This window comes from Podarcis cretensis, assembly GCF_951804945.1.
Source record: "Podarcis cretensis genome assembly, chromosome: 15".
NCBI lineage: Eukaryota > Metazoa > Chordata > Lepidosauria > Squamata > Lacertidae > Podarcis > Podarcis cretensis.
The window spans coordinates 25,453,372-25,474,555 of record NC_137185.1 but is presented as its reverse complement, the minus strand read 5'-3'; the positions used below and the strand labels follow the sequence as shown (position 1 = coordinate 25,474,555).

The window sequence follows — 21,184 nt, the reverse complement described above, 5'->3', positions numbered from 1 at the left end:
CTGCATTATTTTACTGTTGTTAGCCACTCTGAGCCCGGCTTCAGCTGGGAAGGGCGGGATATAAATAAAAATTTATTATTATTATTTATTATTAAACTAGTTAGTGTGATCTAAGAAAAAGAATGGTGTAGACACATTCACATCCATGCCACCCCTCCTGTCTGTGAGGTGGGGTAGAAAATTGTTCATTTCTCTTCTTAATGCAACTATCCTCAAGATTCACACTCCTCCAAACTTGATGGTGCCATTTCCCAATCAAAAACAGCATCCAAAAAGCTTGTGTAAGGCTGATCTCACGGGAAAAGCATGTACATATATATATTAGGAAAAAACTGTCAGGGGAAGAGCTGTAGCTTACTAGTAGAGCACTGGTTTTGCATACAGAAAATCCCAAATTCAATCCCAGCATCTCAATGTATTGCTGGAAAAGCTTCTTGCCTGAAATCCTGGATAGCTGCTGCCTGTCAGTGTAGGTAATACTAAGCTAAACAACTACTTATGTTGCTAAAAAATGTGCCTGAAAATGCACTTGTATTTTTGTGCAGATTTTTTGCTGGATAATTTGCATACTGATGCATAAACGAGGTGAACTGAACTTGAACTGAACTTGAGAAAGGAAAAACTGGGAGAAACCAAAATTGAGAAATTGAGAGTGAGAGAAAGTAGTTCTGGATACGGCTCAGCATGCTGCTCTGGAAATGGCTATGACCCCATGGGATTTGTTGACCAATGCCACATTTACACCATACATTCAAATAGACATGACTTCCCCAAAGAATTATGGGAGCTGTAGTTTGCTAAGGGTGCCGAGAGTTGCTAGGAGGTACCTAGGCCTTTGGTGCCTAGCGATGGTTTTCCCAGTAGTGATGTATGGAAGTGAGAGCTGGACCATAAAGAAGGCTGATCGCCAAAGAATTGATGCTTTTGAATTATGGTGCTAGAGGAGACTCTTGAGAGTCCCATGGACTGCAAGAAGATCAAACGTACCCATTCTTAAGGAAATCAGCCCTGAGTGCTCACTGGAAGGACAGATCGTGAAGCTGAGGCTCCAATACTTTGGCCACCTCATGAGAAGAGAAGACTCCCTGGAAAAGACCCTGATGTTAGGAAAGATGGAGGGCACAAGGAGAAGGGGACGACAGAGGACGAGATGGCTGGACAGTGTTCTCGAAGCTACCAGCATGAGTTTGACCAAACTGCAGGAGGCAGTGGAAGACAGGAGTGCCTGGCATGCTCTGGTCCATGGGGTCACGAAGAGTCGGACACGACTAAACAACTAAACAACAACAACAACCTAGTCGTTTCAGAGAGCTGCAATTTCCAGAGATCCCTGAGGGGTTCTTTTTAAACCTCTCTGGAAATTGTAGCTGGGACGGCGATGACGACTAGATACCTCTTAGCAACTCTCAGCACCCTTAGCAAACTACAGCTCCCATAATTCTCTTTAAACAGCCATGGCTGTTAAAGTGGTATAATAGGGTTTAAAATGCATGGCATTAACATGGCCCAAGTAAACAAACCTCAGATGGGGCTATTGGTCTGAGACAGCAACCCCAAAATCATCAGCTTTGCTAGCAACCAACGAAGGTCTCTCCATTTATGTGATTGAAGCCTCAGCTTCCATCACTGAGTGTCGCTCACTTTATTTTGAAAGTGCTCACTGGGCCATGGATGAAGGACAAGGCTGGTTTAACTTTCTGTTAGCAGCCAAGGAGACTTACTTTCTGCCAAGAGGGAGAGAACTCTGTCTTCAGCCAGGCTGGGTTGGTTTTGTCCCGGCAAAGAGGCAGCTTCAGAAGTCAGAGAATTTCCGTCTTCTTGACCTGAGTATTTTCTCCTTTGATCTTTCTCCACCCTCCCTCTGAGCTTGTGCACATCTTGGCGAAATGCCTTGTCCAAGAAGGTCACCGTCTCATCATGTTCTCTGATCAGTTTCTAACAAGAATAAGGGTTAAGCACTGAGTTGCTGTCTGCATTCCCTCTAAATATCTGTAAGTCCTGACCCTCCACTTCCTGGAGTCCAGCTGGGGCAGGCGAGGGGCATTTCTGCATAATGCTCTGAGCCTCTTTAATAGACCTCACAATACTGGAAACTTCAGAAGCCAGGAACTACAGTTTCTCCTTCAGTGACAGAGCTACATTTTGTGTGTGTAGAAGTCATGCAGGGGTGCTAACTTGAAAAAATATATTGGGGTGTCCAGGTAAGCCCCGCCCCACATAATCGATCACATGACGTGGTGCACAAACACCATTTGAATGACAATGTTCATTCACTTTGGAGAAGGGCCAGCCCTCCTGCTCCCACCTGCTTTGACCACTTCTTCATTTCCCCTCTTTCCAGCTGATCCTCCAGTTTTGCTTTCTCTTCCAATATTTGCTCCCGGTAAGATTCCTCCAGCTCCACCAACCGAGCTTCTTGGGAATCCACCCATTTCTCTTTTCTTTTTCCTCCTTTGCCTTTTTTTTCTAGAGGAGGACTTTCACTCTGCAGGGCAGAAAGAAACCATGACTTTTAATTAATTTTTTTTAAGAAACAAGAAGTGATTAACTTCTTCTCATTTGGCAACCTCATTTGAATCTTCTCTGCAGAAAACCAATGGCTTCCATTGGCAAATCCTACCTGGGGTGGACTGGGATTGCTTGAGGTTCCCTCTTTTGCCTTCTGCCTGCCCAGCAGGTAAGTTCTCAGCTGCTCTGCCAGCTCTCTGGTTTTCTGCTTCCTGAAGTCCTGCAGTCCACTAGCTATCTGGCGAGCATCCTCCAGGCGCTGCTGTTTGAAGGCCGCATTGAAACAGCAAGAGAGAAAGATAGGAAATACAGGCAGTGGTTAGGTTGCACAATAGCAGAGGAGTCAGCAAAAATAGTCACTGATAATGTAGGGCTTGTGAGTCTTTGCAGGTCAGTGGGCACACTTGGAATATTGAGGAAAGGCTGTGAGCAGCATTCAAAATGGCTACCATAAGGCATAACACAAATTGGCTGCTTTGGGAGGTAGCAGAGGACAGGCCAGTGCAAATAGGAATTGAGCTGCAACAGCAAACCTTCTACAGTGGTACCTCGGCTTACAGACGCTTCAGGTTACAGACGCTTCAGGTTACAGACTCCGCTAACCCAGAAATAGTACCTTGGGTTAAGAACTTTGCTTCAGGATGAGAACAGAAGTCGCGCAGCAGTGGGAGGCCCCATTAGCTAAAGTGGTACCTCAGGTTAAGAACAGACCTCCAGAACGAATTAAGTTCTTAACCCGAGGTACCACTGTAATGGTTTTTATATATATATATATATATATATATATATATATATATATTACTGTTTTTGCTTTCTTTTTTGTTTCTAAAGTGTCTGTTTGCTACCCTGGGCTGCTTGGGGAGGAAGAGCAGGATGTAATTTCAATGCATCATAATAATGTCAGTTCATTGTCACCTTGTCTGAGGAGTGAGCCTTCAGCATTTGGACCGTCTCTTGAAATTGCCTCTCCCTCAACTGCAGCATCCGTGTCGTGTGTTGCAGCTCCAGCATGGAGTCCTCATACTCCTTTTTCCCCTTCAGCAGCTGAGCAATGCCCTTCATCTCTTCATCCACAAGCAGCTCCTGAAACACAGAAAGGCCCAGATTCAATATGATCAAGGCCACCCTCTTATTTTGTTTAAAAAGAGCAATAGAAGAGCTTTGCTGCATGCATTCAATCTAGCATAGAATCTTGCCTTCAACTGTGCTCAGTCTCTGGGAAACTGACAAGCAAACAGAACTCCCCTGCTTTCTGCTGCAGTGCAACTGACATTCAAAGGTATCTGCTTGGTGCCAGGTTACCTGAAAGATCACCTTCTCCCATACGTACCTACCTGAACCATAAGATTCCCTGCTCTGGGTGCCCCCCGCTGAATTAAATGAGGGACAGGGCCTTCCCAGTGGCTGCCCCCTGGCTGAAATGTATGGGAGTTGTAGTCCAAAACAATTGGAGAGCAAAAGGCTGCTGAAGGCTGGCTGAAGCTAAATATAAGAGAGCTTTACATCCTGTCAATCTTCCAGCACTCAGAGTAGCTGACCTGTAGTATCTGCACAATGCTGCAATTTTGACAGCCATTCTTCTCCACTATCAAAAATATCTTAGAGACGTCCATTGGCAGTAACACATGTCCCTACCTCCTGAGCAAGGTCTTCTGTGGAGCTCTCATCGCCTGGTGTTCTGGGGCCTGCTTTTTGAAGCCTCGAGATACCTTCTGATACCAAGACTGTTTGCCGTAGATGCCTCTGAGTCAGGAGAAAATACGCCAATTGTTCAGCAGCCGCGGGGCCTGGGGTCTGCTTGGCCACCTCCTGAATCACTTCCATTTCTTTGGCCTCCAGCTGGAGGAAACATTGAGAAACCCTTGTAGAACCATTTTTAAAAGGATGAAGGGAAGAGTGGACGAAAGGCAAGTGTGGATAATCGCAGATTCATACCATTGCATGCAGACCTTATGCATGCAGAGTCGGTGTTCTACCTCTAGCTGTTGCCTTTTCCTGATACATTACAGATGAATCCTGAGTTTGGGGCACTGTCAGGGACCATGCTGAGGAGGGTGGGAGCCTCCCCCCTGCTCCAGATCAGGATCCTGAATTTTCTCAGGAGCAGTGGGACAGTATAGATTTGGAGCAGTGGTTTGCAGAGGGACAGAGTTCAGAAGACAAAAGTTAGGAAGAACTGGGTAGTGAATAGCTGGGAGAAAAAGAACTGGAGGGGGGGGGAGAGAGAGAGAGAGGGAGAGGGAGAGAGATCAGAGTCCGGTTCGCTGGAAAGTGTCCAGCCGATCAGTCCAAGGTCAAGGAGATTAGATAAGGTAGCTCCACAGAAGACACAGTGGTTGTGAGATCAGATTGCAAGACGAGGAAGTGACTTGGGTGACTTGGGGTGGAGTGGGTGGAAACCTTAACTGGGAGCACCTTCACTCCAAGAATGGACTCTGTTCTTTTGCTGTGATCATTAAAATCTCTTTAAACGGCAAGAGACTATTTTTGCTTTGTTCTGCTTATCCACAGCCAAAGGGAGGGAGGAAGCTGTTTCCCCAAAGACTGACAGCCACATCTGGATGCAGCCAGGCCAATGTAGCACAGTTTCTGTACCTTTTCCTCTGTCTGTGCTTGCAGTTCCGTTTGGATCAGTGCCTGTAGCTTCCTCAGCTCAGCTTCATCCATTTCTTTGAAAGAGACAAGTATTTCCCCTTCCTTAGAGGACTTTTGGAGAAAGGTCATCACTCTCTCCACCTGATGTTGCTCAGCTGACTGGGACACCTCACGGGCTACCGTTTCCCCTGCAGCTGTGTAGCATAAGTTATCCAGAACCTGTAATACGTCTTCCGGACAGCTCCATCTCTTAGGGCAGAAGGTAGAGAAATTCACACCAATGTTAGCAGTGGCGTCACCATGGGAGGAGCTGCAACCGAGCAAAGTTGGAACAACTCATGAAGATAGTGCATGCAGGATATAAAGGTAAAGGTAAAGGGACCCCTGACCATTAGGTCCAGTCGTGACCGACTCTGGGGTTGCGGTGCTCATCTCGCTCTATTGGCTGAGGGAGACGGCGTACAGCTTCCGGGTCATGTGGCCAGCATGATTAAGCCGCTTCTGGCGAACCACAGCAGTGCATGGAAATGCTGTTTACCTTCCCGCCGGAGCGGTACCTATTTATCTACTTGCACTTTGACGTGCTTTCAAACTGCTAGGTTGGCAGAAGCAGGGACCGAGCAATGGGAGCTCACCCTGTCCTGGGGATTCGAACCACCAACCTTCTGATCGGCAAGCCCTAGGCTCTGTGGTTTAACCCACAGCACCACTCACGTCCCTATACAGGATATAGTTACCCATTAAAAGTAGGAGAACTGATGCGGAGGAACATAGGAAGCTGTCTTGGCCTGAGTCAGACACTTGGTCCATCTATTTCAGTATTCTCTACACTGGCAGGCAGCCAGATTTTCAGAGAAGGTTCCCTCCCAGCCCTACTTGGAGCTGTCGACCATTGAACCTGGGACCTTCTGCATGCAAGGCAGGTCTTCTGTCACTGAGCTATGGTCCTTCCTCTGAAACAAGAGGCTGGGCTGTACCTGGAGATGGTTGTAACAATCCAGAACTCTGTGTATCCACATTTGCTTCATAGCTTCTTGCTTCACTATCTTGCTTGCCGTGGCTCGCAGTTTCTGAGCCACTGAGCCTCTGCCCAGCTTGCTCTCCAAAGTTTGAGTTTCCTGCAGAGCAAAATATAACATTGCTGTAAGGGCATTGTTTTTTCCAGGGGGGATGATGATGATGATAATGATAATGATAATGATAATGATAATGATAATGATAATGATAATGATAATAATTTTTATTATTTATACCCTGCCCATCTGGCTGGCCTTCGGCAGCCACTCTGGGTGGCTTCCAGTATATATAAAAACATATTTTTTAGTTTAGACATCATCCTTGGGGCCCCCACCAAGCCTGTGCTTTTGTCCCCCTCGAATGGGGTTCCTGCAAAGAATAAAGGACTGCTAAAGTGGTCAAACCAATCTCTTTGCTAAGTTGATGATTCCAGCCAAGTCTGTAAGGGATCTGCCTTGTTTTGTGAAGTGTGGTCCAAATTGGACCTTTCCCCTACTGTTGGCTGGAGGTGGTGTTATCAAGCTCTGTGGGCCAGTGAAGGAGAACAAAGAACTAGCAGCCTAGAACGTTGGGTTGAGAAGTAGAGGCACTGAGGCTTGTCTTGCTGTCTGTGCTGGATCTAGAGCTACGACAATGGGAAACCCAGTGGGGATGAGTATTTGTTTATATATGTGCTCTATAGCTAAGCTATGGCCCTTTCCCCAAAGTCTCTGTACCTTTCCCTCTCCCCATAATATCCATGCACCGATCGAACCCAACCCACCTCTCTGCCAAATGCATCCACAGCAGCCTGTCATTGAATAACACAGGTTACAGAGAGAGGGAATGAAGACAGGAGTCTGCAAAGCACAGGACTCCGGGAGTTGCAACTCACACTGTTTGCTTTTGCAAGGCCTAATCTAGAGGGGGCCCCTGCTTTTTGCAGGTCGGCACCCAGCGACGCAAGATTCTGCAGGATTTCTTCCAGAGAGAATAAAGCCCCGTCTTTGAGGGTTCTTTCCTCGGGGCTGAGCCCGGCACATTTAATTTCTTCCCAGTGTTGCTGTCTAAGCTCTTCTTCAGCATGCTGGTGATACTCAGCCAGCTCCTTCAGGAGGCTGTCCCAGTCGTTGGCCGCTCCCAAGTTATGCCTTTGTGTCGTTCCCTGGAAATATAGGGATATGGGAAGCACAGGGCAATAAGGTCAATTTCTCGATGCAAAGGGATCAAAGAACACAAAACGGATATTAAAAATGTCAACGTTCAGGTGGCAGTGGAAGAACCTTCTTCAGCCTTTGCTGCTAACCTGGAGAGGTCACTATCGCTCAACAAGGCTCCAGTGTGAACTGGTAAATTAGACTTTATCAAAAAATTGGATTTCATGCTTTTAGGTTTCAGTAAAGACATTAGGATGTAGGGAGCTGCCTTATTCAGGGTCAGGCTATTGGGGTGGGGGAACCACCAGGGGTGGGGAATAATGATAATAATGATAATAATTTATTTATACCCCACCCATCTGGCTGGGTTTCTCCAGCCACTCTGAGCGGCTCCTAACAGAATATTAGAAATACAATAAAACATCAAACATTAAAAACTTCCCTAAGGGCTGCCTTCAGATGTCCTCTAAAAGTCAGGCAGTTGTTTATTTCCTTGACATCTGATGGGAGGGTGCCACTACCAAGAAGGCCCTCTGCCTGGTTCCCTGTAACCTCACTTCTTGCGGGGAGGGAATTGCCAGAAGGCCCTCGGAACTGGACCTCAGTGTCTGGGCTGGACAATGGGGGTGGAGACGCTCCTTCAGGTATACTGGACCGAGGCCGTTTAGGGCTTTAAAGGTCAGCACCAACACTTTGAATTGTGCTCGGAAATGAAGCTTTGTCTCTCCAGATCTTGTTGGACTCCAACTCCCATCAGCATGGCCCTTGGTCAAGGATAATAGAAGGTGGAGTCCTACAACATTTAGAGGACCACAGACTCCCAATCCCTTTTCCAGACTTTACACTGATTGACAGTTGTTCTCCAGGGTTCTTTTTCAAATCTACCTGGAAATATCGGGGATGGAACCATAGCACCATTTTTGATTCATGCAACCGTTTCAGATATTTGGATGCTGAGCATCAAGACCAATCATCCACCTTTAAAGACCTCATTTACTGGAGGAAACTCCATAAAGCAAATTCTGTCTCTTGCCCATCGCCCCTCTCTGTGACACACAGCTCTCTCACCAGGTCCTTTCTCAGCTTGGAGGATTCGCAAAAGCAAGAGATCATGTTGATTTCCTCAGCCATCAAGGACAGCTCAAGGTGCACCATCTCGCTGGCATGCTTCTCCAAGAAAATCCTGCCCAAACAACAGCACAGGTGATGTCAGGAGGCACTGGCAGATTTATAAGCTGCCATGTGAGAAAGAGATGAATTGATTCTCCAGTTGCTGAAAGAACGGCAGGAAGAGGCGGGAGCTGTCATGAGCCCCAAGGGGCTGCTGGGATCAGATGTTGATTGAAAGGCACTGATGCAGGAGAAGGAGCAAAAGGAAGAGGCTGAATGGTGGGAATGTGGACTGGAGGAGGAATGGATCTTCCCTATCTTCTCTGACTTCAGCTACTTTGAAAGAGGGAGCATGGGTGCTAGTTCTCCCCCCTGATTTTCTGCAGAGCAAAGAGCATTAGTGGAGGCTGGGGAGGACTTGGAACTGCCAAGGGGGGGGGGGAAGCAGAACCTCCTCTGATCATAAAATCACAGAGTTGGAAGAGACCATTAGGATCATCTACCCCCTGCAATGCAGGAAACTTTTGCCCAATGCAGGGCTTGAACCCACAACCCTGATATTAAGTCTCATCCTCTACCATTTGAGCTGTCCCAGAGCTTAAGAGCCCCATGATTCTAAACACTGTGAAGGCCAAGAAGAAAAAACACCATAACCACAATCCCATGAAGAATTAAGACAGCACAGAGATGTAGTAACCAGCAAGCTCCTTCCCAGCCTTCCCATTGACTTGAGCAGTGTGTTGGCTCCTTCCTAAAAGAAACTGCCTATCCTATGGCCTTTCAGGGATGAGCTCTCCCTGTTTTGCACAGCTGTTCTGCATCGTGTTTGTGCAGAAGAGGGGGAATCTTAGGGTTATGCCAATGGCAAGGGTGTCATTAGAGGGTAGCCCAAAGACCCCAGCCCCTGGGTGTTTTGTGCTGGGCCCTGGAGTTTGAGGAAAACCCATGCATCTCACCTGGTCTGGATTTCTTGCAACAACTGGGATCTGCTTGGTGTGGACCAAGAAGGTGGCCCAGGCGAGAGGGTTGCCGCAGCAAGAGCCATTTCCTGCCTCGTTTCGGTCCGGAATGCTTCGCCGGCAGCTTCAGACACCTTCAGAGTGCTTCTGGATGAGTAGCCTATAGGAGGAATGAGAGGTGTCAAAGGAATGCTTCTTTTGAAGGCTTATCAAATTCACCATTTCTCTGGGAGGGGAAGCACTGCATAGAGCAGGGTGTCTGCAAACGAACGTGGAGCAGCTTGGCAGTGGCGTTAAGTGAGACAGCTGCCCTAAGCCAACGAAGCGACGGCTTTCAGGTCCAAAAGGCTGATATTCTAAAAGACCAGCAAGGACCTTTTCCAACCTGAGGGCCACATTTCCTTCTGAGGGCCACTGGTGGCTGGGGCCAGAGGTAAAAGCGAGCAGACCAATAAGGGTGAATTTGACCTTGGAACAGTAGACTGGTTTCCACTTACACTCAAACATTCCTCTCTATCCTCTGTCCAGGTAAGCAAGAGTTCAAGCAAGACACATTCCAGCTGGGCAAGGAGGAAGAAAAGCAGGGCCAGGATGGAGTGTGACCTGGGAAGTAAAGCCCCAAGGGCCACAAAGAGAGGCCCAGAGGGCCACCTAGGGCCCCCGGACCTGAGGACCTATGTTTTATTCCTGGTCTAAAATTGGATAATGGGGATGGAAAAGGCAACAGATGCATAGCTGTCAACTTTTCCCTTTTCTTGTGAGGAATCCTATTTGGAATAAGGGATTTTCCCTTTTAAAAAAGGGAAATGTTGACAGCTATGAAGTAGTCCATGGCATGGGCTGAGGCTTAATTAGATCAGCTGGTGACTTAGCTGAGAGGCTGAGGGCCCAATCTGAGGTGGCATTTCTACCTTTGCATAGCTGCTATCTTGAAAAATAAACCACTAGTGCCAATGGTTGTTTCAGCAAATTGCAACCATGGTGGGAACAAAGGGTTAAATACTCCTCCTTTCCAAACAGAGCCGGTCCTACTATTAGGTAGAGAGAGGGAGAGCTGCCTCAGATATCCAATGCTGGGGGGGGGGGGTAGCTGCCCCTCAGTCCCTGGAACTAAGCTGCTCTGGGCCCCCTAAGCTGGCCTGGTGCCCCCAGAAGAGATAGGGTATGTTTTTTTCCATTGCCAGTGCAGATGCAAGATTCAACAGCCAGCTGTGTTGGGTTCTGTATGTGGAACCAGCGGAGGGGGCAAAAAGGAACAACATGCGAGAGGAAATGTGTGGTTTTTACCCTGCCTGCTATTAATTACGTTAATGCAGTTCTGGTAGTTTTTAAATAACCACCAACTATTTGCTGACAAATCTTAAAGGCTTTTGGGATTCTTCCCAGCTTGAACTGGATCCCCACCCCCACCCCCTAGTCTTCAGTCCAAAGATATGGACAAGTGACAAGACTTTGTACATTTAAAAGAAAGTTTGAGAAACTATGGGGGTTCTATTTTATTTATTTTTAATGGTAGGACATTTAAGGCTGAAGCCAGATCACTGCTGCTTAACAGAAGCCAGAAGGTGCAGCAGGCAGTCTGGACTGGGGAGAAGTTGTGTTTTGTTTGCACGTTAATGGGAAATGACCTAATATGCACATTTTGAACCAATCTGTGCACCGCAGGAGAATTCAGCTTCAAAATGCCCACTTCTTCAAATGTTACAATGCAGTTCTAAAAAATAACCATGATGCATATATTAGGGGGAAGAGTGCATAAAAATGCACCACAATGAAAACAACATTAAAATGCATTATACAAGGGGGAATAACTTGCAAAAATGTTTGTGTTACTTAAAATTGTATATGAAAAAGTATTTTAAGAGAGACTCATACTAAAATGCTGACAATTTTCCATGAGCTTTGAAAAAACAACAACCCACATATTACTGTGGATATGTGGAGATCTGGATTTAGGAAAGTGAGAAATAAAGTAAAGGAACCCCTGACCTTTAGGACCAGTCGTGACCAACTCTGGGGTTGCGGCGCTCATCTCGCTTTATTGGCCAAGGGAGCCGGCGTACAGGTTCCGGGTCATGTGGCCAGCATGACTAAGCCGCTTCTGGCGAACCAGAGCAGCACACAGAAACACCGTTTACCTTCCTGCCAGAGCGGTACCTATTTATCTACTTGTACTTTGACATGCTTTCAAACTGCTAGGTGGGCAGGAGCAGGGACTGAGCAACGGGAGCTCACCCCGTTGCAGGGATTTGAACTGCTGACCTTCTGACCGGCAAGTCCTAGGCTCTGTGGTTTAACCCACAGTGCCACCCGTGTCCCTAAGTGAGAAATAGAACTGAAATTGATGGATTTCTCTGTTCATACGAGGTAGTAACTTAGTGGGCAGAATTCAAGACGCATCTGCAATGTCTGACGTAACTCGTGGACCTGCCATGACCCATGGGTGTGGTTGCCTTCCTGACCAAACTGATATTGCATCCCAGACACTTCAGGAGTTGCTTCTAGATGAGAGCTTGGTGTCGCAAATGGGATCTTAGCATCATAGAGTTATAGAGTTGGAAAGGACCGCTAGGATAATCAAGTCCAACTTCCTGCAGTGCAGGAATCTTTTGCCCAATGTGGGGCTCAAACCTGCGACCCTGAGATTAATAGTTTAATGCTCTGCTGACCGAGCTAATCAATGCATTGGAAATGGATTTTTAACATATCACATTTTATGTGGGAAACACTTCGGCCTAGCATGGGCATTTGCAAACTTCACTTGGCTGGAGAACTGCCTTGCAAAATCTGGAGTTGTGTGAATTTCAAAGGATGGCTGTGTGTTGGCTTCTAAAGTGCAAATCGGGTAGGTTCCCCCTCTAAGTAGCTTAAACAATAAACAAATGCGTGCAAAGTGAACCAAATTCGTCTACATAAGATATGGTAATAGGCCTGTGCACAAGCAACAGTTGCTTGAGGAAGGACTGAATGAAAATAAAAATCTTTAGCATTTTCTGAGTGCCCTGTCAGCAGAACCCTAATGCCTGCCTGCCTGCGTATCTTCCCCATCCTGTTCTCCATATTCCCAGCTCTAGCCTAGCCCTGTCTGCCAACAAACCCCCCTTTTAGATCTATTGTGTAACTAAGAGTCTGGTTGCATCACAATTGATAGATCTGAATTCCCAGGAGAGTGGGGTGGGGGTGGGGAGTAAAAGGGATGCCATCGATTTTCTGTACTTCGTCCACTTGCTGCCAAGTTGAGGACAGAAGGAATCCTGTGCTAACAGACTCCGGGTATGCTGCTGAATTAATTGAGGGGGGAATTAAACTGCAGAGGGAAGCAGTTTAGATGCAGAGTGTTTATAATGCCTCCACATTAAAATCTTGTGGTCAGGGTTTGAATAATGCAAGGGCACATCCTCACAGACAGATTCTGAGCCCGCCCAAACCTGGAAATTAAAAGGGAATAAAATCAGAAATGGCATCTTCAATGCAGAGAGTTTTTGCTCTTTTCCGAGCAATTGTCTCTTTTTTAATTATTGATGCTCATTGTTTTGATAATTTTATGGAAACCGCTTTGTGAGGTTCCCCCTGAAAAGTGGTGTATAAAAATAGTTCTCCTAGACAAAATAAATAATTGGGAGTCTGTGTAGCACAGAGACATAAGCACACCAGAAGGAGACAGGCCAGTGGTCCATCTTGTCTAGCATCCTGTTGTCACAGTAGACACAGGTGGCGCTGTGGTCTAAACCACTGAGCCTCTTGGGTTTGCCGATCAGAAGCTCGGCGGTTTGAATCCCCACAACGGAGTGAGCTCCCGTTGCTCTGTCCCAGCTCCTGCCAACCTAGCAGTTTGAAAGCACGCTAGTGCAAGTAGATAAATAGGTACTGCTGTGGCAGGAAGGTAAAAGGTGTTTCCGTGCACTCTGGCTTCTGTCACGGTGTTCTGTTGCACCAGAAGCAGTTTAGTCCTGCTAGCCACATGACCCAGAAAGCTGTCTTTGAACAATCACTGGGTCCCTTGGCCTGAAAGCGAGATGAGCGCCACAACCCCTTAGTCGCTTTTGACTGGATTTAACAATCCAGGGGTCCTTTACCTTTACCTTGTCACAGTGGCCAACCAGATTCCCATTATGGGAAGCCCCAAATCAGACCCTGTGTGCAACAGCATTCCTCCTCAGCCCAAACTTTGAGGGTTGTTTTCTAGTAGGCCCCAAAGGCACAATGTTATGTGAAGCGACTGCAGAAACCCCTTTGATGACTCCAACATGCACTGCTCAGTCATTCCGTTAGCTGCCAGTGGGTGGTGCTGCCACTTCATTTCATTCTGCTCTGTAGGTCCAGCAGGTGGGGAACCTGCAAGCCTCCAAGCATTGTTGGTCAGACTTCAACTCCTGCTAATGTAGCTGATGATCAGGGGGATGATGGGAGTTGTAGTCCAGCCACATCTGGAGGTACTCACAGGTTCCTCAAAGGAACAACAGCATCGCCACAGCATTAATGCCCACCCCCAAAACCCGGGTGCTTGGTGCATTTATCCTAATGTGTCTTGCAGCTGAATTACTTTGTTACAAGCGGTTTGAAAAGCTTAATTTTTTGGATAAGACTTTGATCTCCTTGCTGCTTAGATTTTTGTCAGCTAGTGCTTTTCTTTGAGCTCTTAGAGATGCTCCTGATTCTCTCCTGTTTTGATGTTTCACCATCAGGTGGTTGTTTTTCATTGAGAATTGTCAAGTATTTTGGAGGGGAAAATGAGGCTAGAAATGGGAACAGTAAACAAATAAAGAAACTAAATCTTCATGAAATGGGTTTAGGATTGCACTGTTGAGTGCTTAATAGGCAAAGACTTTATAAGCAGGCATGAGTATTATATACAATGGTACCTCGGGTTACATACACTTCAGGTTACATACGCTTCAGGTTACACACTCCGCTAACCCAGAAATAGTGCTTCTGGTTATGAACTTTGCTTCAGGATAAGAACAGAAATCGGGTTCCGGCGGCGCGGCGGCAGCAGGAGGCCCCATTAGCTAAAGTGGTGCTTCAGGTTAAGAACAGTTTCAGGTTAAGAACAGACCTCCGAAACGAATTAAGTACTTAACCCGAGGTACCACTGTACTCGTATAGCTTTCCTTGGGCTTCTACAGGAGATATAATATGCCTTTTCCATTCATTGGGGCAACAAGACTTAATCTTACTGCAACACTGGCTATGGGGCTGTGCTGCCTAGTGATGGGAAAATATGTCCATTTCTGTTTCTTCCAGTTTGTTATCTCCAATTCTTCAGTTCTCCACATTTCCTCATCAGTTTGTGATTTATATTATAAATAAAAACAAAATTCTCACAAAAAAAATCACCAGCATTTTAGTGTTAATTTCTTCTAATGTGTTCTTTTCTTTTCTTTTTTGCAAAGTCTTTTACCAGAAAGCATTTTTGTACCAGTGTATGCATTTAATGCACATCTTGCACTGGTATGTTCATTTTTTTTACATGTTTCTTGGCTGGAGACTCACATTGCAAAAAAAACCACACACAAAAAAATCTACAATGCAGTGGGTGGTTCCAACAACACATGCAGAATTAGTGGAGCAATGCATGCACAAGCAGAATGCCTGCTGAAATTTGCGGCCTGAACTTTGCACACTCACTGAGAAGCTTTCTTCAGCAGTCCCAGACCAGCAACAAGCAGACATCCCCACCGGGGCACCATCTCAGAAGAATGAAAGTGGCCTTTTAAGTGATGGTGGGGAATGGCTCAAGAGCAAAAGTGTGATGGCCTGGGATTCAGACTTGGAGGCTGAACCTGAGGGATCCCAGCCTGCACAGGATTCCCCACCTCCAGAACCAGCTGAGCCGGGGCTGGGGCTTGAGCCTGAAGGGTCCTCACCTGTGCTGGGTCCTCAGGTGCAGGCATCAGCTGAGTCTGCTCTGGCTCCTGAGATGATGGAGGACCCATTGCCTGCAGGTGCTCCACTCTCAGCCCCGTTAGGGGAAGCTGAGGTTGCCTCTGTGTCTGGTCACCCTCCAGCCTCTCCTGAGCGGCAGAGGCTCAGGGCAGAGAAGCGGAGGGAACTAAGTTCCCGCAGGAGGAGTGCTCGTCTCCAGGCCAGGAGAGGCGAGTCACCAGAGGATCGGGGCCACCCTATGCCTCGGGGCAGATAAAAGCCAGCCAGCCCCAGTCCCAAGTTGTGGGAGCAACATTGTTGGTTGCTAGTTCCTGCCTGAACCCTCTCCTGCTTTCCTGCCTGAGCTCCTGACCCGCCCTGGCTCCCTGCTTGCATGCCTGTTCCTGACTTCACCCGACTCCCTGCCCTGCACCCAGCTTCAGCTACTATGGACTGCCTCCATGTTGCACCTCTGACCACGCCTCTCAGGTAACCCACTGGACCAGCACAAAAAGCTTGGGTGGCTGCCACAAGTTCCTCCTAGTATCTGCCACCTGAGGCATCTGCCTCATTATACCTAATGGTAGGGCTGGCCTTGCAACTCAACTGCACTTATTTCACGGCTCAGAATACGGTTTCATCTCTTGCTCAGTTGAAAGACAAACATTGCAAAGACCATGGAAACAGCAGACCACACCTTCTCCTGATCCCAGACCCAGAAGCATCTCAGGAGACAAGGGACCCCTTTTGTTCTCCTCCAGAGTCTGAACCACAGACTTGAGGAGCGGGATCAGTTTCTGATTGATGACTTCCCAACTTCCATGGGCAGTGCCAGCTGTGCTGTAGAACTTTGCGCCCGGGTAGTTCAGAAAGCACTGGGATGATCCGGAGAGAAGGTCCTGAGACAGAGAAGAAGATTAACTCTCAGCAAACATTTGCCACTTGAATTTTTCACAGGGTTAAACCCAGCTAGAGGAACCAGTAAAGAAGCAACTCTTTGAGTGTTAAATAATATGAATAAGCCCAATCCAGGGAAAACCTTTATTTTTGCAGCATGTGATCACCCTTGGGTTAAGCTTTTAGGAAGCTTCCAGATGACTGAGCATTCATCCTAATTTGTTTGCAGGAAGATCAGACAATATTAGCTGTTTAATGAGCATTCATTCTGATTTGTTTGCAAGGAGGCTAAGAACATATGAAGAAAGGTGCTGGCAGGGCCATCAGGGCATCTTGTCTAGCATCCTGTTCTCACTGCAGCCAACCAGATGCCTGTGAGAAACCCACAAGCCAGACCCAAATGCAGCAACTGGTATTTGGACACATATTGCCTCCAACAGTGGAAGCAGAAAATAGCCACCGAGAGCCTCAGGCTCCATAATTTCAGCTAATCCTCTTTTAAAGTCATCCAAGCTGGTGGCCATCACTTCCTCCTGTGGGAGCAGATTCCATCATTATCTACAGTATGCACTGTGTAAAGAAGTATTTCCTTTTCTCTGTACTGAATCTTCCAGCAGTCCACTTCATCCACACTGTGCATAACTGCAGATCCTTCAAGTGTCCCTATTTTCCAGGGACAGTCCTGGATTTACAGAATGTGTCCCAGTTTGATCCCGGAATGTCCCACTTTTCCTTAGGATGTCCCTATTTTCATCAGAGAAATTTCTCATCAGAAATTTTTTGGAGAGTATGGAGTTATGCGACCCCAAAGCCATCTGAAGGCAGCCCTGTATAGGGAAGTTTTTCTAAAATGTTTAATGTTTTATTATATATGTTGGAAGCTGCCCAGAGTGGCTGGGGCAACCCAGGAAGATGGACGGGGTACAACAACAACAACAATAACAACAACAACAACAACTTAAATAGAATGTCCCAGGGAAATGTTAGAGGGTATGTAACTGTATACATTTGTATCATGTTGCCTCTTACTTGCCTTTTCTCTGAACTAAAAAGCCCCCAGTGATGTAATCTTTCCTGATACGGGAGTTCTTCCATCCCTTGATCTTCTTGGTTGCCCCTCCCTGAAGCTTTTTAAAGAAAATAGCTTTACAGTATCCTTTTTTCAGGGTGAGGCAACCTGAACTTTGTGCAGTATTCAGGTGTGGTTGCACCACAGATTAGAAGATGTTTCATCAAGCAAAGTTTATCCCACACTTTCTAGTTTATTTCCCCATCACCTTTCTTATTGCAAAAAGTTTGATCTTTTGGGGAAGCAGGTTTGTTGCGCAAGAACTCCCGATGCACTATGTTGTTGTTGTTGTTACTACTACTGCTATATATATATATATATGGACAAAACTCAATGCAGCTTACAAATAAAAATAAGTATTGCTTAAAACATAGAAAATCAACCATTAAAAATTGATTTAACATTGATAGAATTACACACACACACACACACACACATGAAATCTATTAAAACCATACCAATAATTACAATAAAAACAGCATGGCTTCAGCCCTTTCATTAAAAGCAGTCAGTTCCCAAACACCTACTGGAACAAAAAAAATTTCACCTGCCAGTGGAATGACAACAAGGAGGGAGCCAATCTAGCTTCCATAGGGAGGGATTCCAAAGTCAGAGCAGCCAAGCTGAAAAGGCCCAAGTGTGCCTGTGAGGGAGTCAGGACCAAGAGAAGGGCTTCCTCTGAAGATCTCATAACCCTGGCAGGTGCATATGAGGGAATAAGGTCTTTCAGATGGCTTGGACCTAAGCTGTGCAACCTATGAATGAATCCCACCCCAAAATGGTGACAGTCCAGAAGAGCCCATAGGCACACCCAGTAGTAAGTTGGTTTTCAATTTGCTACCTATGTTCACAAGAACGGCATACCTTTGTCTGTAGGGCCAGCGTATCTGATAATATTCGGAAATATTCCAGCCTGCAGTGGGCACTCTCCAAGCTGGTCTGCTGCTTTGCAATGTGTTCCTGGAATCCAGCCACAAGATGCAGTGTGATCTGGAAGAAGGCGGAGAAGTGGGGATGATCTCAACCCCTTCTTCCCATTCCCACCATCTTGCTTAAGAGCAGCATTAAGCATTAAGAAATGTGACTGCCAAGATTTTTGTGTTGCAAAATGTTAACATGAAGCATGCGGCAAAATGTTCCCAGAAAATTTGGGACCCATCTTTTGGTGGCCACAAATATGATGCACAACTATTTGTTTTTGTTTTATTGTTTTTGAGCTTAAACATGGCTAACTCCAGTTCATTGCTTTTGCTGTGTCTGCTCTGAGTAGTACTTAGTTGGAGACAATCCCATGCTTGGTTGTTCATTACCTGCTTTCCTATCATGTGCTACTTTAGACATTATTGTTATGTGCCATCCCCAATCTCTGCTGAGTGTTAGCAAGATTCCAGGAGGTTTCAGGCACTTACCCAGAGTTGTGTTTCCTTCTTGAAAATTAGGCACAGTAGAGACTGCAGTGTCTTTGAGATGTATGGTTTTATTTACACGTATAGACACTGATGGAGGGAGTGCAGAATATTACACCTCAAGAGTGCCTCCTGTTTCTTCTCCCATAACTTCATCAAGCTTGGGTCCTGAGCAGAGGACAGCCATGCTCTCTGGTCTCTGGGTACAACCCTGTTCTGCCTACTTCCTGCTGCTTCTTCCCAAAAATCCCTTGCCAAAACGCAACTTCCCCTTCTGTCTCCATTATCTCCCACTGTAACCCTGGCAACCTCCCTCTCTGTGCCCAGCAGTCTTCTGTTTTATCAATGACTTGCATTGATGGGTTAATAACTGGTCAGTCCAGCCTTTGTTTCTTAATGGCTTATCCCTAGCTAGCGCCCACATACTCTGGCACGCAAAATCTATAACACTATTATGATAATTCAGGGTTTCAAACAGAAATGCAAAGGACAGGCAAAAAAGTGTTACCCATATATGTCATACATTTAAAGCACATTCAAATACATTGCTTCCCCCAAAGAATTCTGGGAATTGGAGTTTACTCACTACAGACTGGATGTCAGGGAACTGCCATCAACTCAGAGGCAAGAGATGGAAGGGCAGTTGTGTTATAGGGAGCCTCCGAAAATCTTGCTAAGTACTTCCTCCTCTGGTGAGGAGGAAAGCCCCACCTCCAGTGGAGAAGAGGTGCAGGGACCAGGGGATGCTAGGGAGAGCCTCAACACCAAGCCAGAGCAAACCGGAGGGGCGGGAAGTATGCCCCTGCCAGCATCTATTCTGCGCAGTAGGCTTCGGTGCAGGGAGGGGCGGAAAAGCCTGGGGGTGAGGCGACTTTTATGCTGGGGGAGGTACAAAGACCGACCACTCCCAGATTCCGCTAGTGATTGAGCCAGACATGAACTTACAACGCTCTTCACTGTAAGTAGTTTGCACCAAGAATAAAGCCTGGAAAAGACAGGTCGGAGTCTTGCCTGTTTACTTTTGAGCAACCACACCACCATCTGACACCTGCAATTCCAGCACCTTTAGCCAACCATAGTTCCCAGAAATCTTTGAGGGTGTGTGAAGAAGGGACCCCATCAAAGAAAAGGAAAGAAGTACCCAGAGAAGTACTTGATGATTTGCTTCATTTTCTGACTTGCCTTATGCTAATCTCTCATCACCGCAAGCCAACTTGAAGGCCACATTATCTGCTCATTCACTTGCTAGAGCAGGAAGACTTTGTAAATTGCCCTGGCACTCTAACAGATGCTGTGATCACCTCTTCTCTAAGAAAAGTACTGGAGTTTTACAGTACCCACCTGCATTCCTCCCCGCACTATACCACCGGAGACACATAAATCAGGGTTTTTAATGTACAGTACATCAAAGCCAGATCATGGCAGATCATGTTGGGGAACTGGTGGTGACCTCACCTTTCTGGATTTCTCTCTGATGGCATCTTCCATGCGCAAGCCTCTGCTCCACTGCCGTTCTGCCTCCTTCAACTGCATCTGGATCCGTCCTTCTTCTAGCTGCATCCTCCGGACGAACTGGACCAGTTTCTCCAGCATCTTCCTGAGCAAAAGCCGAACTCTGCCTTCCTGGTCTCTCTCGTCCTTGTCAACTGGAGTCACCAAAACACAATCGTCTCAATGAGTAACACCGTTAGAAGCTTAGCAAGGACATTTTACAGAAGAGCTTGATGCAACAGCGCTGCTCTAGGGCACAGCTGGGGAAATTGAGGCCCAGGGGATTGTGGGGTGGGGTGTGTGAGTGGGGTGGGAGGGGGCCCATTGCAACCAACCAACCAACAACAAACAGTGGAGAAAATTCTGCAAATGTGTCTTTTTCTAAGGGGGCGAGGAAAGGAAACATCTCAGATATTTTCCAAGGAAACTGTCTTGTGAGAAACTTCAGCTCAGCTGTGGTTCAAGACAGCCACACAAACGCAACAGCCAGAAGCTGTGCCTCCATACCTCTCATCCTCAGAGACTGTTCTGTGTCCCACAGCATGTTCTGATCTCTGCTAGCTCTCCTTTGAGTTTCCTGGGCAGAGAATTCTTCCAGTAGGTGATAGATTTCATCAGCAGGTCTTAATTTGATCCTATACCTTAACTGCAAGGGGGAGGGGAGATAACGAGAATTAAGCTAAAATATGCTTTGCATGCAGAAAGTCTTCCCAATTCACCCCCCAGCATCTCCAGGTAGGGCTGGGAAAGACCGCCTCCTCCAGAGCCACTGCCAGTCAGTGCAGGAAATACTGGACTGGATGTAACTGTTATTGGACTCAGTATAAGGTGGTTTCCTATATTTGTGTTTCATTCAGCCCTTTATGCAGAATCATAAGGACTGGGGTCTTATTTTATTTTTAGTTGAAGAGGTCCTCTTGGTTGTTCTAACACCCACAAATGCCTAAGTTCCCTCATGTCCAGGGTTTTCCCCAAGCAATCGGAGACTGTGACTGTGAGTCACTAATCTCTCCTGTGCCCTTTTCATGCCTCTTCTAGTTCTGGGAGACAAGGGGGGGAGGGGAGCTTGTCACAGCAGGAAGGGGAGATATCTGTGACTCTTCAGCAGCCTGACTCATCTCTGCCCCTTGG

At 46.7% G+C, this 21,184-nt stretch overlaps 1 protein-coding gene across 1 annotated transcript in view; it reads right to left on the bottom strand.

The window, feature by feature from the left end:
- LOC307203686 (uncharacterized protein) overlaps window positions 1-21,184 on the bottom strand; it is a 50,141-nt gene that overhangs the window by 10,338 nt on the left and 18,619 nt on the right. The window contains exons 13-26 of the mRNA XM_079954639.1: window positions 20,561-20,699; window positions 20,018-20,208; window positions 18,021-18,146; window positions 15,888-16,089; window positions 9,323-9,485; window positions 8,325-8,439; window positions 6,995-7,264; window positions 6,081-6,221; window positions 5,104-5,352; window positions 4,144-4,347; window positions 3,424-3,591; window positions 2,621-2,770; window positions 2,306-2,485; window positions 1,722-1,935 (exon numbers count right to left, since the gene is read on the bottom strand). Of these exons, the coding sequence (XP_079810765.1) occupies window positions 1,722-1,935; window positions 2,306-2,485; window positions 2,621-2,770; window positions 3,424-3,591; window positions 4,144-4,347; window positions 5,104-5,352; window positions 6,081-6,221; window positions 6,995-7,264; window positions 8,325-8,439; window positions 9,323-9,485; window positions 15,888-16,089; window positions 18,021-18,146; window positions 20,018-20,208; window positions 20,561-20,699 (2,512 nt within the window). The remainder of the gene's footprint in view (window positions 1-1,721; window positions 1,936-2,305; window positions 2,486-2,620; window positions 2,771-3,423; window positions 3,592-4,143; window positions 4,348-5,103; window positions 5,353-6,080; window positions 6,222-6,994; window positions 7,265-8,324; window positions 8,440-9,322; window positions 9,486-15,887; window positions 16,090-18,020; window positions 18,147-20,017; window positions 20,209-20,560; window positions 20,700-21,184) is intronic.